We start from the raw sequence: 15,453 nt of genomic DNA, 5'->3' as shown, positions 1-15,453 counted from the left end.
TTTGTCCTCTCCTGCAGAGGACTTGACAAGAAACAGAACTGTCTAGCAACTTAAAATACCAGTGTACACTGAGGTGAAAACTCATGGTGTCACTTCCAGTGCAATGTTAAATTTGCTTCACTTTCAGGTTTTAAGCATTAAAAAAAATGAGATTAGACCTGCACAATTCTCAATCAGAATGTTTTCCCATAAAATCACAGAACAAATATACTGTCAAACCCACAAATTTGGGCAGGAAGGTGTTCTGACATCATCTCTGCTGTACAAAGCCCAGCTTTTTCCCTTGCCCCCTGCCCTCCAGAACTACAGTAAGGCTCATATATGGTACCCATTTGTGTCTAACACCTCATTCTCAGCAAGAACACTCATGGCATTCATTTTCATATCTACATCTAGTTATGCTGGTAAAAGTTCCATAATGGGGCACTAACGACTGCATTCACAAGGACACCTGCACAGCACCAGTCCAGTTATCAAAACAGAAAAAGGAATCTGTATGAGACACGTTGAAATGTCTAAATTGGAAAATATTAAGCTCTTTGCAACTTTTTTAAACACATAACCGATGTGACTGCATCTTTTCTGGAAGACGCTTGTACTCTACTGGCACAATATGTCATTCACACACTGCTTCAGAAGATTTAAGGTTTACTTCACCTCTTGCCTCCCTCCTGAACAAGCCAAAGACAAGGGAGTGTCCTTAGTTCTCTCAGACTGGGCTTCAATATCAGCTCCATTATCCAGTAAGATTTCCACAACACCCACATGGCCAGCTGTAGCAGCCAAAATAAGCGGAGTAAACCCTGAAATAGAAAACATGACATGACTTAAACCACCAGGAAACCAAGCCTAAAGGTTTCACATGAAGTGTAGGCTTATTGGAGATTTATTTAGTGGGACACAATGGCAAAGCAGACAGGGTTCATACTGCCATGGTGAGACACCCACCTTTCTTGTCCCTGTGTTCAATGTTAGCTCCTCTCTCCAGCAGGGTTTGTACCAGTTCTTCATGGCCACCAGCACAAGCCAGTGTCAAGGCTGTGTCATGGTTACTCTCAGTCTAAACCAAACAGACATATACACAAGATAAATACTTGCTTTTTCAAGTACAGCCTCATTATAGTGCACCTTAGCCAAAACATAACTACACCCATGCCAAAACAAAAAGCTTCTATTAGCTAAGGGCATGTTTATGGATGCCCCCCTTGACAGCTATCTTCTGTGTGCAAGCTCATGACAGGGTTCTACCTCTCAAGGTAGCTCTGCTGGGAGATTTAAGAAGAAATCCTGACAAGAACTGAGATTCTTCAAGAACTGAGCTCTCACCTGTGCTCTGCTAACCAGATTAACTTCTTTACAACTGCTTGGCTGTGACCTTTAGATGGTATAACGAAGGTAAGAATTCTGTCTTTAACTCTCAGCACTCTGGTTCAACCAAAGGCTTCATCACAGCACAGTCCAAGCCAAGTGCCACAAGCAAGCAGCAAGGGCCGATTTTTCAGAGGTTTCTCTCATTTTCTCAACAATGATCTCATGCCTTTCCTCTACTCCATGCTGCCCAAATCTTAGTCATGTTATGTATAACCCACAGCTGTGCAGAGATATATGCCAGTTAGTATGTGTATACTTTTAGCTGATGGCCAGCTAGCTCAAAGTCAACATAAAGTTGCCCTTTTAACAATTATTTTCAAGAGAGAAAAGCCTTTCCCTTAGTGGAAGTGAGAGCTTTAATTATTTCCTCTTGCTAAAAAAATCACAGCATTTATTAGTTTCAAGACTTTCATACATCCGTGATCTCTGGCCAACAACTTGGAAGCACAACTGAAAACTCAGTGTGCAATGCTTTAAGGCTTATTTTTGTCTTAGGATATCAGGCCAGAAAACGTTTAATTTCTGTCAGTAGACAACTCTGCTTTTTCTTATAATCACACTGACAACAAAAGAATAGGAAATACAAGTGTTTAGTCATTCAGAGACCTTTTTTTGTTTGGTGAGAGCACAGAAAAATAGTGGGTTGCAACTCTTGGGGGTGTTGTTTTGGCTTTCTAAAGGCAGCAAATCCAGTCCCCAGACCCCAATCCATCATACAACAGAGCTGTTCGCCACCACTGAATTATTCAGGATGCAGGAAAAAAATAGCTTTGTGCATCTGTGCGAGTGGCAGGCTCACCTGGGCATCGATGTCTATAGCAGGGTAGATGGGCAGCATGGCTGAAGGAGAAATGATGGGACTCGGAGTCGGCGTCTGAGGTTGGGACACTGAGGTTGCAATGCTGTGGGTAGGAGTGTTTGACATTGCAGATGCTCTTCCACTCACTGCTGTTGGACAGAAGAACCACACTTAGTCAAAGCAAAACACTTCCCAAGTGTAATGTGACAGTAAAGGGACAGTGGCGTGAACTCGCACTGACAAATAGAGCTCTTTAAAAACTCTCGTTTTCCACAGATATATGTATTCCACACACTGAGCCCAACCTTTGAATCTTTAACTCTTAGAATTTGAACTGTGAAAAGGTTTACTGTATTCAATCAAAAAAAGAGTTAAGTATCAGATTGAGATGTTTTCTAAAAGCCCACCACAAATTTTGGGTTTTTTTTTGGTTTGGTTTGGTTTTTTTTTAACCCAAAGATCTTTCCTACAACAAATCAACTATTATTTGGACCTGGAGTTCCTTACCTTTGGAAGCAGGGCTGCAGACCAAGTCCAACCAAGGGGTATCTATGCAATTTTTCTTAAGAGAGTTTAAATGTTTCCATGCAGAAGTCTGTCCAGCCTTCACCCCCACCCCCCATAAACATAACAAAAAAGCAACAGGGCAGGATGCTCACATGGCAGGATTTGCTGAAATCAGAGAAGTGGAACAGCAGGTTGCAGAGAGTTTGGTCAAGGTGTTAGGTAAGCAAAGGTAACCACTTACAGTGATAACAGTGTATGGACATGACACAGATAGCACCAACTGCCACGCTCCCTGAAATTCGTTCTATACGTGGGATGTGTAGAAGTACAGAACAAACTTGAGTCTGGAGCAGCCTTTGGGGAAAACACCCATTTTCTTACTTTTCCTCACATCAACTCAATGTTTTTTTCCCTGCCACTTCTTCAGTGTTTCTCCAGCTGTTTCTCAGGTGTAACAGCAAAGGAGAAAGTGAAGCACCACACATTCTGCCAGTTGACAAAAGCACTTTAAACAGCAAAATGAAACAGTTTCCCAACTGATGACACAAAATCTATATCCTAACAGGCCCAGCTGTGTGCTCCCACCTCTGCAAGGCAGCTGTATTTTACATCTATAACTGATTTAATTTCTGGATTTCCTACACAAAATCCCAGCAAAGAAGGTAATAAATGGCACAAGGAACCCTCCAGCTTTTAACACAGAAAGTATCATTAACCTTATATTTAAAGGTTAGTCAGAATTTAAAGGTAAGTCAGAATTCAAACTCCTTTGATCTATTATCTTTGAGTGCCTTTTGAAAACTTCTCTCACAAATTACACTAGGTATGGATTAAAATTAGCATACTGTAGATATGCCAAAATATTTTGACATAAGGCCAAAAATCACCTGTGTTTTAAACAGTTTCTAAGAATTCTTCCTCAAGTCCCAAAAAGGGGACTGGGAAGCATCTTCTCTATTACAGGAGACATTAGACATTACAGGCTAAAAAAGTTAGGTTATTTAAGAAGGTCTCAGTTCAGGTAAAGTGTATTTTTTACATTTGCAGTGAGGGGAGGAAAACCCTAATCACCCCCTCCCCAAATACAAAAAAAAGGCCAAAAAACCCCAAAAAGAAAGAAGTGTGCTTCAGCAGTAATTCACAAATTTAGTTCATATACCTACAACACAATTCACTAAGACACAATATTCATTTTATGGGTAATCACTTGGATTATATTTATTTTTAACATCACCTGTATGGTGTTCAAATTTGTAATGAACATGTCAAGAGTGATGGACAGAATTTTTACGGCGCCCGAACTAAAACATTCCAAGTTTTCAATAACCCAAAAGGTTTTCACAGCAGTCTTGAGCACTGAGAAGAGTAACCAACTAGCTTGATTCTACATACTAAACACACTGAGAGTCAAATATTTTACTCTGCACTCTGCTCCTTGCCCTACTCTAATGCACTAGTGGAAAAGTGAACTGACGTCTATACTTCATCATGGAAACATCATTATTTTATGCCTGGGATAGCCAAGTCTTCAAAGTCAGGCCATCCCTGGAATAGTTTAGTATATACATGACTTGGTACAGGACCACCTACACCTTAATGAAGCTTCTTGGTTGGAAGACATCACCAAGCACCATTTGACTACTCCAGTTTAAGTCTCAGACATTTGCTGGGGCATCAGACAATCAGTTTTGTGCTTACTGATATCTGGAGCAGCACTGCACTTTATCTTGATTTTCTTCTGGCCATACCTCAACTCTCTGTGAGCTTAAATGAAGACACCCTCAGAGCAGCTACCTCCTCTGCCACACCCACCAGCCTCACCAGCACATGCCCTTGGCTTTCACCCTTGTAATACCACTTCTCTTCATGTGGGTGTCACATGTCCCACAAATGCTGTCTTGCTATGGGCACAGCACTGCCCTTATGCACTGATTTCTTGTCTCCTGTAATGTCAACAGTAGACAGATAAAAACTGTTCCATATTACAATACTTTACAAGAAATTTATGAGACATCTCAGCTTTTCCCAACTGGTTTCAAGCCAGCTCTACAGGCTTGTTACACATCAGTTCCTTCTCTGGCCCCAATTTCTCTGTAGTATCCTCAGCTATTACAAACCATGTTCCTGCCACACAGGATTAAAATCACTATAGTGCACTTGAGATGCAGTACATGCCTCAGACTGTAACAGTCCAAGTTATGTTCTGAATTCCCACACGAACACAGGGTTGCTGCTGTGCAAGAAGGGCTCCATGGATGAAGCCTGAGAACCACACCACACCTGCAGTTGCAGTGGTTATTAGCTAAGAGTGTGCAAGGCTGCCTTAAGGCAGATCAGCCCCACACGAAACCAGCTCCTGCTCAGGTCCCAAGTGGGACACAATCTGATTTTCCGGGAAGGCTGGCACTCGACTGTTTGCTTTTTTTTCAGTATTGAGTCTCTGTGAAAAGCTTACAGCCAAGGCAGGCCCTTTCTCACATATTCATTTAGAAAGCTGCATTTTGAACTGACTCAACCCACAAGGTAGCTTCCAGGAATGCATTTTATCAAGTACTTCAAAATTCTTGAAGCTCTTTGAGAAGCTCTGTGACTGGACATAATCCTTGGGATAGTTTATACTTTATGAAAAGCTTGCTATTAAAAACAAGGTGTTTTTTCTCTTTAGATCTTTACCACAACACTTAACAGATACAATGTTTTCATCCAAGACTTACATAACTAACCCTAAAAAATACTTAATTTTATGAGCCTCGCCTGCCCAACATCTGCAGCTCAAGAGCAAGCCTTTCATTTGTCCTCAATTCCATTAGGACCATAAAGGAGCCCAAAGGTAAAAAATTAAGTACTGTTTATTAGTTATTCATTGTTTTCAAATAATTAAGCACAGAGATGCACATTAAATCAAGCTTACACAGTCCAAGTGAAGCTTTGTTTCTGTAACTGGTGCTGTAAACACAGCTCTGCAATGGAGCTAAACTCAAGGCATCTCAGAAACAAGAATTTAAATCCGTAAGAATGCTCTAGAAGCTTCTTTTAAAGTAGTACATGGAGTTACTTAGCAAATATTTAGCTGCTACTTAAATGTTCTGTGTTGCACTGAGCCCATTTCAGCTCCGCATTAAACTGTGATTTGTGGAACTCACTACAGACTGGCACTGAAGTTCTATACTCAGGCCTGTGTTGGTTCTCGCTTAAAAAAACACCCTATAATCAGGCACTTGACCAAAAATTAATTCAGACTTCCTTCCTAACATGTACTAACATGTGTGGCTGAGCAGTTCCAAAATATTCACTTAAATTAACACTGGAAATACCTGAGTGCCCAAAAAGGCACGCACAGGCATTTGAGTATGTGACAGGTGACCTGAAATTGCACCTTCTCAGGATGTGACATGCAGTTAAACACATGACCCAAATATCCTAACTCCAGGTTTAACTTATATATAAACACAACTCAAGTGCATTACACAGATTCTTTATAAGTTACCAAGAACTACAACCATCCCAGCATTTAAATTCATTTTGTCGTGTACCCCAGCAGCTCCACAAGAGAAATCTTTGCTGTTAGTGCATGATTTATGTAATTTTATCTACTTTCTCATGCAGATGTGTATTTTTATCCACTTTCAATTACTACGTCTATTCTTTAATTCTAACACAAGATTTCCAGTAAAAAAGTTTCAGTCATCTTTAATGAAGCTTTGCCTGGACACAAGGTCATTTATCAGATGTCTCATTTCAAAAGTGGTGTTCCAAGTACTTTACAAAATCACCAGGTGGTAGTTTTAATCCTTTGCCATACCTTCCATTGACTCTGTACTACTACTGTACTCCAACTCTTGTGCAGTATATGCAGAACCAGCTCCAGGCTAACACCTGCTTGGAGACCTGCCTTCCCTCTGGCACACATCGCTCATCCTAGCAGCTTTGCAAAGCAGACTTGTTCAGATAGACAGCATTTGTAAAAATGACAGTGCATCGGCTTAACTTCGAGCATCTTGGTACTTTTTCATTAAGTGACATTTTTTTAAGACTATGTCCTACCACTTCACCTGTGTTCAGCCAAGGAGTATTTCAATGACTGCTTTAGCATGGAAATGGGAGGAAGCACAGCTGAGTGAGGCGTAAACTAAAACAGCAACAACTCACATTTAAAACCTGCTTCATTCTTCTATTTTACTGCTTAAGGCCTTAGAGCATTCATGTCACTGGGTAAAGAATTCTCCAAAGTGATGAAAAGAATTTGGTACAACTAAACATGTTTTCTGCTGGCAGCCATTTTCATGAATAGGTGTTTCAAAAAGTCATAGGATTATCGCTTTTTTTCCAAGCAGAAGTAAAAGCTTCCAATAAGCAGACTACAGAAGGCCAACTGGAGCAGCTCTTATTCTGGAGATAAATCCACAGCTCCCTCACGCTTTACAGTCTAGTTGTGGGGCTGCAGTTGCTCAGCCTACTGCAAGTCAGCTCTCAGCTAGTCCAAAGTACTACTCAGTACCATCATGGTGCTATTCCTGAGCTATGATCAGGCCAAAACAGAACATGAACTCTTAACACATCCCTCAAACTACGACGAGTTGAAAATGCCACTCCACCATACCAACAGGCACCAGTTAGCTCACCCTGCGAACTGAAAAGTTAAAAGCTAGTTTTCCCAACTCCTCAAGACAGGGATCAGAGGGCGAGTCGTGCTTGCTGTAGAGCTCGTGGGAATACACAAACACACACACACACACATACATATAAAAAGAAGTGGACATATCCTCAACTGGTGAAGCAAATATTATACCTGCTCATAACAATGTAAACCCACCTGCCATGATGTCATCCAGCGTGTCATTGAGCGTCTGAGCAGGGCTGGCTACCATTAACCCTTGCTGTGTTTCTGTCAGTATTCCTTGCCCCAGCCCTGCTAGTTGTGCTTGGCCCAGCACGGGCTGTCCAACTATAACACCTTGCAGTTCTGTAAGATTTGCGATGGACCCTGGAGGTAAGGAACCTGCTGCCAGAGGCAAAGCTTGTGGCATGGCCAGAGGCTGAATTGGTGCAAAACCCGTCTGTGCAGCAGCTTGCTGAGGGTCATCTTTAAGCAAGATGGGGTCCACTTGCTGCAATCGTGCATAGTCTCCCTCTGAGAGTTGTTCTCCTACCCCAACGGGAGTCAGTAGTCCCAGATGCTGGCAAGACTGTTGCTGCTGCTGTTGCTGGAGCTGAATTCTTTGCGCTTTTACCTCTAGATATTGCTTTTTTAGCTGCTGCTGAGTTTTCAGCTGTAACTCTCGCTCCACTTTCTGCAGTTCCTCCAAAATCTTTTGTTTCTTCTGAATTTGTTCCTCTCTCGTTTTGTTCAGCTCCTCAATCTTCTCTTTGGTGAGCTGGTCAGCGTGTGCCAATTCCAGGGACTGCAGCTGAGCGTTCTTCTCTATGGCTTCTTTTATCCTCTGCTCCAGCTCTGTCAACTTGCCCTGAGCCTCTTCTACAATGCTCTCTGGAGACTGATTGGTGATGTAACCCTGTACATCCTGGTTGTTTGTTGGCAAATGACTGCTGGACTTTTGTTTAGAAGCAGCTGTGTGAAAAAGAAACCCCCTCAGAACCAATGGAAGTGCATACGAATGGCATCCTCATTACAGAGCTACTGCTGGGCTGCTGCATGGCTGGCTACGCACCAGGGCACAGCACCCACGGAAGGTCAGCGTGTCCCGAAGGCCCTCCAAGAACACCTGCCAATTTGTACCCAGTCGTCGGATTGCAATTTAACAGGACACACTACTGCACATGCATCCCACATATCCCTGTGCTACGGTGACAGGTCTACTCCAGCAATCCTTATGCTTTTGCCAAAGGAAGCGATTGTCTCGAGCCGCTGTTACCGAGTGCTGCTACAAGCAAGGTTATGCTGTCTCTTTACCCGGGGTTTTGCGTCTGGAGTGGTGTTGGGACATAAACATATGCCTACAGCCCTGAGAACGCAGCCCAAAGGATACAAAAACATCTCTAGGACTGGGACTTGGCCACTGGTTTTGCAACTGACTTTTAAGTATTGCTGGTACATTTTAAGAAGTGCTATGCTTTTTAGAACTAGGCATCCTTTTGCTCCAGGTATCCAGCTTTGCTCAGGGGACAAAGAGTGCCAGAACCCAGGATAGTCATTTGGATTTAGCAGGATCTAACAGGGTGTCTTTAGCCACTATGTTTTATCCATAGTAGACATGATATTGCCTGTGTCAAAACTCAGCTCTCTGCGCAGGCAAGGCAAATATTTCAGCCTTCCTGCAAGAACAAGCGATGGACTAATCCGACTGGTCTTTTATGCAGAAGTCCCCAGTAACACAGCTGACATGCTCTGCCATACCAGGTGGAGAAGCAACAATCAGTTAATTTTGAAGGGCAAAAAGCAAATCAAAACTCAGGATCTGAGGCAGTGGAGGTGCCCAGTTTCTTCCAGCCATCCTTGCTGTATTTCCAGAACAATACAAGTGTACACACAGGATTAATTTTAAGACATGCACGCCTGTATTTGCTATTTCTGATGCTTGATAAAAATTGTTTTTTGAAGAGAATTCTTAAGTACAGAAAGCATTTACATGTCAAAATGGCAAGAGCAAAATAGATGCAAAAATAGCCCTAGGAGGACCTGAGCCACATCAGACTAAAGATTTTACTGCACAAGAAATTCCGCCTTCAACCCAGTTGTCAAATCCACTAAATCCAGTTAGTCAAACCCACTCCCAGACTACTACCCTAAGAAAACACAAGTTATCAAATCAATTATGATGTGGAGATTGACATGGGTTCTGCAACTTCCATTTTCCAATTTCTATAGACTTCTGGGCAACATTTTGCATTTAGTTCAGTGTGTCAGACTAGAGATTTGAACATATTTACTTAGGCAGATTTCTTGATGTTTTATCATTACAGGTTTAGATAACTGATACTTGTCAGATAAGCAAATCCTTTAAAAAATATAAATAAAAAAAATCAAAATTGCATTTGCCTTGACAGAATCCGTAAACACTCTTCACAGGAACTACTCTGCTACAAGTGCGAGCCTCTATCTTCTACCTAGGAAGGATATTTAGAAAATAAGCTCCAGAACTACAACTGACCTTTATTTCTGATGGGAAGGGTTGTGGCGACATTAGCAGGGGGTTTGTCAGGCTCCTGGGGTGGGACGACCATGGGCAGCGCCTGCACTGGTACTCGAGGAGCCTAAAACGTTGGATACTAACAGATTACTTTTCTCATACTCTGTGCTAGTTATAATTCAATAGAAGGTAAACAAAATCTGTTAGAAAAGTAGACTTTAATGGTGACTAAGAACATTTATTACGGTTTTTAATATGCTGAGTTCAGTAATTAACACCTGGATATCATATGATCTCCACATACTTTGCATTTTTAACCTAAAAAATTACTTGCTGAACCATACTCGGCATGGTACAATGCTGTACTATAATATAGGAAATACAAGCCACAGTGGGCTATAAATTCAATTCTGAGGAGTCTCATTTAAGCAGACCTTTGCACTTGCTGGTGTTTTCCACCCTCGGGTTTTTTTTCCAGTAATACTTAGAGAACAGTAAGAATGATGAGTGCACTATATCATAATGTTCAAAAGTCTTCCCCATTTCCATTACAGCTCTAAGTAATTTTCAGTGTGCTCACCTACAGTTTATGATATGACATGACTGACTCCTCTCTCACCTTTAAACTCTCAAGTAAGAAAGTGCAAAAAAACCCTGCAGATCATGAGCCCTGAAATCTTACCCTGTTTAGATCATGGGATGGTGGGGTCAGCTGAGTGGCATCGGGCGGAGGAGCAGAAAGCAAGTTGTTTGGGTAATCTAGAAGGTAACAAACCACGCTGGTGTGACCACCCTTGGCTGCCTCGATTAGCATAGTCGATCCGTCCTGAAGAGGGAAAGGTCACAGAGTTAGAAAAGAGCATCATGGAAACAACACTGCGGCATTTTGGGAGACACAACACAGTACCTATGTGACTGCTTTCTGCTTTAGCAAATACTCAATCTCCACAAGTTCACATCCATACTTAAAGACTTTATGAAGTACTAAAAAGAATAAAGACTTGAAAATTCTTTCCTCTTCCACAAAGAGCACTTCACAACTGGAGAGCAGCAGACCTGCACTAACTCCAACAATACATACATGAGCAGAACTTCTGCTTGTGGAAACTTCCATTTAAATCATCACAGGCTGGGTGAGTTGTAGAGAATACAAAAGGAGAAAATTCAGTTGGGTATCCTTAGTTTTACAAGAAAATGAGGCAGCTGAGAGACAAACCTTGAGCCTGTGTGTGGGATCAGCACCATGAGCAAGCAGTAACTCCACCACTGCCAAGTGACCTCCAGCACAGGCCAGTGACAGCACTGTGTGATCGTTGTTCGCTGTAGTCCTGTTTACATTTGCTCCTGCAAAAACAGGGGGGCAAACATCAGCTAAAACAGACTTCAACACGTTCACCTCTATCAAGTATAACAGAATTAACTACTCTGCAATCTACACAGGGAAAATTCCATCCTGTCAGATGTCCTACTCCATGCAAAGCAGGGATAATAAAAATTCATGAGAATCAGCCCAAGAGAGAGAAAATGGAAATTCCAGGTTTTTATCGAAACATTAAGCAAGCTATAGTCAAATTCTGGAAGACAACAGGCATTTGTAGTTCAACTCCCAAAGACAGTGCTCCAAAGCTGCACCGGCGGCATGGAGACCCCAGTGATCCCTACTACTGCTGCTTTTACCAGGAATTAAAGATGAAATACACTATTTTTACTAGAAACAGTTCGACTAATCTCAGCAGAAACCACAGGTAATCATTATGTGCCTAGTTGGCAAATCAATTGCCTACTTGAGTTAGGACATTTAAAACACATCCAGGGAAGTCAGACTAGTTCCGACATTTACTTAACTTGAAGCATTTCTAATACTTCAATACTTTGGTCAGGAAAACCCAAACCATTCCACACTCTTACCTTTGCTAATCAAGAACTGAACAGTGCAAACATGACCTGCCCTGGCAGCTTTCATGAGAGGAGTTCTTCCACCTTCTGATTCATGCTCCTAGAGTAGATAAAGAAAGGCTTCAAAATCCAAAGCAGCATGTGAAAGGAGGCAAGCCACCATCCCGGGTTTTCAGTGGAAAGGTACTGGACATGGAACATCCTTCTTCAGTGTTTCACAAACTTAGACACAAATATTTAGCTAACATTCAAACCGAAGGCATCTTGAAGGCAGATAAACCATTCACCACCTGTCTCTGTACAGGTGTGACTCCTGGACAAAAAGCATTCAAGGCACATGCAGGGCGTTTTAAGACATCTCCTGATATGCTTAACATGACCTTTTCATAACACACTGGTGTACAAGCCTACTGAAAAGTAAAAAATGGTTTACCTTCATCATCTTAATTCCATTACAGTACACCAAATAGACTGTCAACTATCTGATGCATAAGGAACAGAACGTATTTGCAGGTACAAAGACTAACCCAGAATCAGTTCAACAATCTGGAGAAAAACACCACGTCAAAAGAATGAAATCCCCCATTTTCCTGTCAGGAAACCTTGAATGGCTTGGAAATGCTTTAGACATCAATCACCAGAGGACTGTAACTGACCTCAGCACTTCAGGGTAATCTAACAGACCAAAATACTTTAAGGAACATGTAAGTTTTCAGCAATGAACTCAGAAACAAACAGAAAGAATATCAGATGTTGGTAATTTTATACCTATTAGATGCTTTAAAGAAGTTAGATAACTTACCAGATCTGCACCTGCCTGAAGTAAGACATCTGCTACATCAGTGTGGCCGTTTTCACAGGCGTATGTCAGTGCCGTGTCACCTGTTGCTGTCGTTGCATGCACATTAGCCCCTGAAACAGAAAGGACAAAACCTTGTAAGCTTTATGATGGGGATTGCAGAAAATATACAAGCCTCCCCAGTCTTTACAGGTTTAAACAGCAAATTAAACTTCCCCCTTCTAATCCAGGATCTATTGAACTGATAACTTTATCATACTCTAGAGGAATAAAAACATAAACTGTAAGTTAGTTCCAAATGAGATTACATCAATTCGATCTTCAAAAGCTAAATTAGAGTCCAACCATTACATTACTTTGGGCTCCAAAGACCTTCACAGTCAACTTCAAGAAGCTGATAAAGAACATGTAATGGATATTGAAAAAAGTGATTTTCTCTTAAACTAAGCCTTTACAAAAGTGTTAACAAAATTACTCCATACCTGCAGCTAATAAATATTTAACCAGCTCCAAATGCCCCTCTTGAGCAGCTTCCATCAAAGGTGTGGAACAGCCGAGTTCTATGTCAGCTCCTGCTTTAATGAGAAAATCAGCCACCTCCAAAAACCCTCCGCAGCAGGCCAGAGTTAACGCGGTTTCCTGCGTCTCCTCGGTCTGAGCATTGATGTTTGCTCCTACAAACAACACAAAGCACCAGTTACAGAAGGCAGGATCAGCAGACAAACCACTTCCATATGCACAAGACATCTTATTACCAAAGAAAACAAAAATCACTGTAACTTAGAGCTTTTTCCCCCAACATATGCAGCTGCCTGCTGAGTTCCAGCCCACAGAAGGTGCCACAGCAGTTACCTTGTCCAAGTAACAGTGCCACCATCTCCTCGTGGCCCTCTCGAGCTGCCTCCATCAGTGGTGTGTATCCTTCATCATTGACCTCTTCCAGGTTAGCCCCACGTTCAATTAACAAAGCTGCCAGCTCGACGTGCCCACCACAGGCTGCCAGAGTCAAGGGAGACTCAAAGGAGTCGGCAGGCATGTTCACCTGAGCTCCGCTGTCCAGAAGTAATCTTGCCACTTCTACATGACCATCCTGGAAATGTAAAAAAACAAGATGAAAAGATTGATCAAATGGAAAATCTGCTTTTCTCCACAGCTTTGACACAGACCCAAATTCCCTCAAGAGACACAAAAAGCAATGAGTGAGTAAAATGAGTCCAAAAATGCAATGACGCTTGCTGAACAGTTTTTTCTGAATATTTTCCCTAAGTATCTGGATAAAGCTTAAGATCTCCTACGGAAGAGGCACCTGTAGAAATGCTGAGTATGTTTTACTGAGTATGTGCTGTGAACCTCATATATCAGACCTCTTCGTCAATGGTGTAAGCAACAAGCCAGACAACTTCATATCAGATCAAGTTCAGGTGTTTGGGATCAACTTACTTGGGGCAGGGGGGAGCTCCAAAACAAAGCCCAGAAAGTCGAGAGGGAGCTCACCACTATTTTACAAGTTTGTCTCCTCCACAAGGACAATAGTGAGATCCCTTTGCATCCTCCCTTTCTTAAGAAGTAGCCATGCACATTGACCTGGCTTGCCTCATGCTCCTGCAAAACTATTTCACTGCTCAATTTAACAGCAGAGTCAAGACTTACTTTCTCCTTCCAAGAGAAAAGCCAAAATGAAATGACTTGTCAGGGGTTCCTTACACATCCCAGGAGCCACCCACCCGAGCAACAGCTTTCCCTTGGCAGGATTCTGGCAGGGTTTTCCAGATACCATGATCATGCTGTCAAACCTGTTCTACCAAAAGATAGCTCCTAAGTTTGCTTTCTTCCTTCAAAAATACTTGAGCATACGATCTCCATATTTTCAGTATGCCATAAACTCAGGAACTATTTGAAGTGGTTTTTCAGCTCCATGTTTACACTGGAGGCCTGACAGTGACACATCCAACTGCCATTCCATTCTGCTTTGTTCAGACAGAAGCAGAGACTGGCTCGGTCGCTGCACTCCAACAACAGCATAAACTCTCCAAGCTGTTTTCTCCATGAGGAGATTGCCACCATTTCAACTTGGAGGAACCACAATCTGACAAACAAAACGCTGGAGGGCTGCAGCAAATAAACAACCACTCATCAGGAGCACAAGGCTTTCCCAAGATTGTCACTGAATGAGTTAAGTACACCTTGATCTCAGATTAATTCCTAAGAGGCAGCAAATCACAGCCACAGCCGTCCTCGCCAAGCTGGAAACCACAGCTCCAAAAAGATCTCCAGACAAAATACCAAACTGCATCTGACATTTTTCCGCTTCATTTTCTCAAGTGCTTCATACCTTATTCTGATATCCAGGGAGCAAAACATGGTTTCCTCTCGGAAAAATATCTAGGACATTAACTAGGACATACTCACCTTTTACATGAAATGACAGTACTATTTTAGGGAAAAACTCCAAGACTCCACAAAGAATCTTTCCTCAGGGAAATGCAGAGACAGTACCTCATCCATCAGGCTCTAGCAAGACAGCTTACTGCTCACCTCTGATCCACGATAAGGATGGCATGACAAAGCACCAAGGTTTGCTTCAAAGCTTCCTATGTGGGCCAAGCAGCCTGGAGGAGAACTGCTGGTGCTTCATCACACAAGGGAATTGGATCCATGTTTTAATAAACCTTGTGATGGGGTAGTGCTGTTAAGCTCTCCAACAACAGCCAGGAAAAGCTTTCCAACTGGTAACAGGTTAGAAAAAGTCACCTGAGCAACCCTCACAAGAGCACCAGCTGCATTTTAAAGATAAAGCTCTGTGGGCATTAGTCCTTCAGCAAGCGGAATGCCAGCTAGATCAACTTGCTTTTTACTCCCACAAGGCAAGTGCCACTGTCCAACACCTCATTTGCATTAAATCAATATTAACTGCTGTCTAAAAAAAAACTCTCGGGCCGAAGTCTTCCTGCCTTAAACCTGCACTGGCTATGCCACAGATAAGACAGTTCTGT

The 15,453-nt window shown here is 42.2% G+C and overlaps 1 protein-coding gene across 4 annotated transcripts in view; it reads right to left on the bottom strand.

Moving 5' to 3' along the window:
* The window catches only part of ANKRD17 (ankyrin repeat domain 17), a 70,992-nt gene that overhangs the window by 13,122 nt on the left and 42,417 nt on the right, over positions 1 to 15,453 (bottom strand). For 3 of the 4 annotated variants that reach the window (XM_066318268.1, XM_066318266.1, XM_066318269.1), the window contains exons 8-18: positions 13,313 to 13,550; positions 12,943 to 13,134; positions 12,464 to 12,573; positions 11,674 to 11,761; positions 10,982 to 11,109; positions 10,448 to 10,591; positions 9,787 to 9,889; positions 7,491 to 8,246; positions 2,171 to 2,319; positions 949 to 1,060; positions 658 to 803 (exon numbers count right to left, since the gene is read on the bottom strand). In XM_066318268.1, coding sequence (XP_066174365.1) covers positions 658 to 803; positions 949 to 1,060; positions 2,171 to 2,319; positions 7,491 to 8,246; positions 9,787 to 9,889; positions 10,448 to 10,591; positions 10,982 to 11,109; positions 11,674 to 11,761; positions 12,464 to 12,573; positions 12,943 to 13,134; positions 13,313 to 13,550 — 2,166 coding nt within the window. The remainder of the gene's footprint in view (positions 1 to 657; positions 804 to 948; positions 1,061 to 2,170; positions 2,320 to 7,490; positions 8,247 to 9,786; positions 9,890 to 10,447; positions 10,592 to 10,981; positions 11,110 to 11,673; positions 11,762 to 12,463; positions 12,574 to 12,942; positions 13,135 to 13,312; positions 13,551 to 15,453) is intronic. The other variant, XM_066318267.1, reaches the window with a different exon arrangement.

The sequence above is a fragment of the Sylvia atricapilla genome, chromosome 4 (assembly GCF_009819655.1).
Source record: "Sylvia atricapilla isolate bSylAtr1 chromosome 4, bSylAtr1.pri, whole genome shotgun sequence".
Taxonomy (NCBI): Eukaryota; Metazoa; Chordata; class Aves; order Passeriformes; family Sylviidae; genus Sylvia; species Sylvia atricapilla.
The sequence above is the reverse complement of the archived record's forward strand: the minus strand, read 5'-3'. Positions and strand labels throughout refer to the sequence as shown.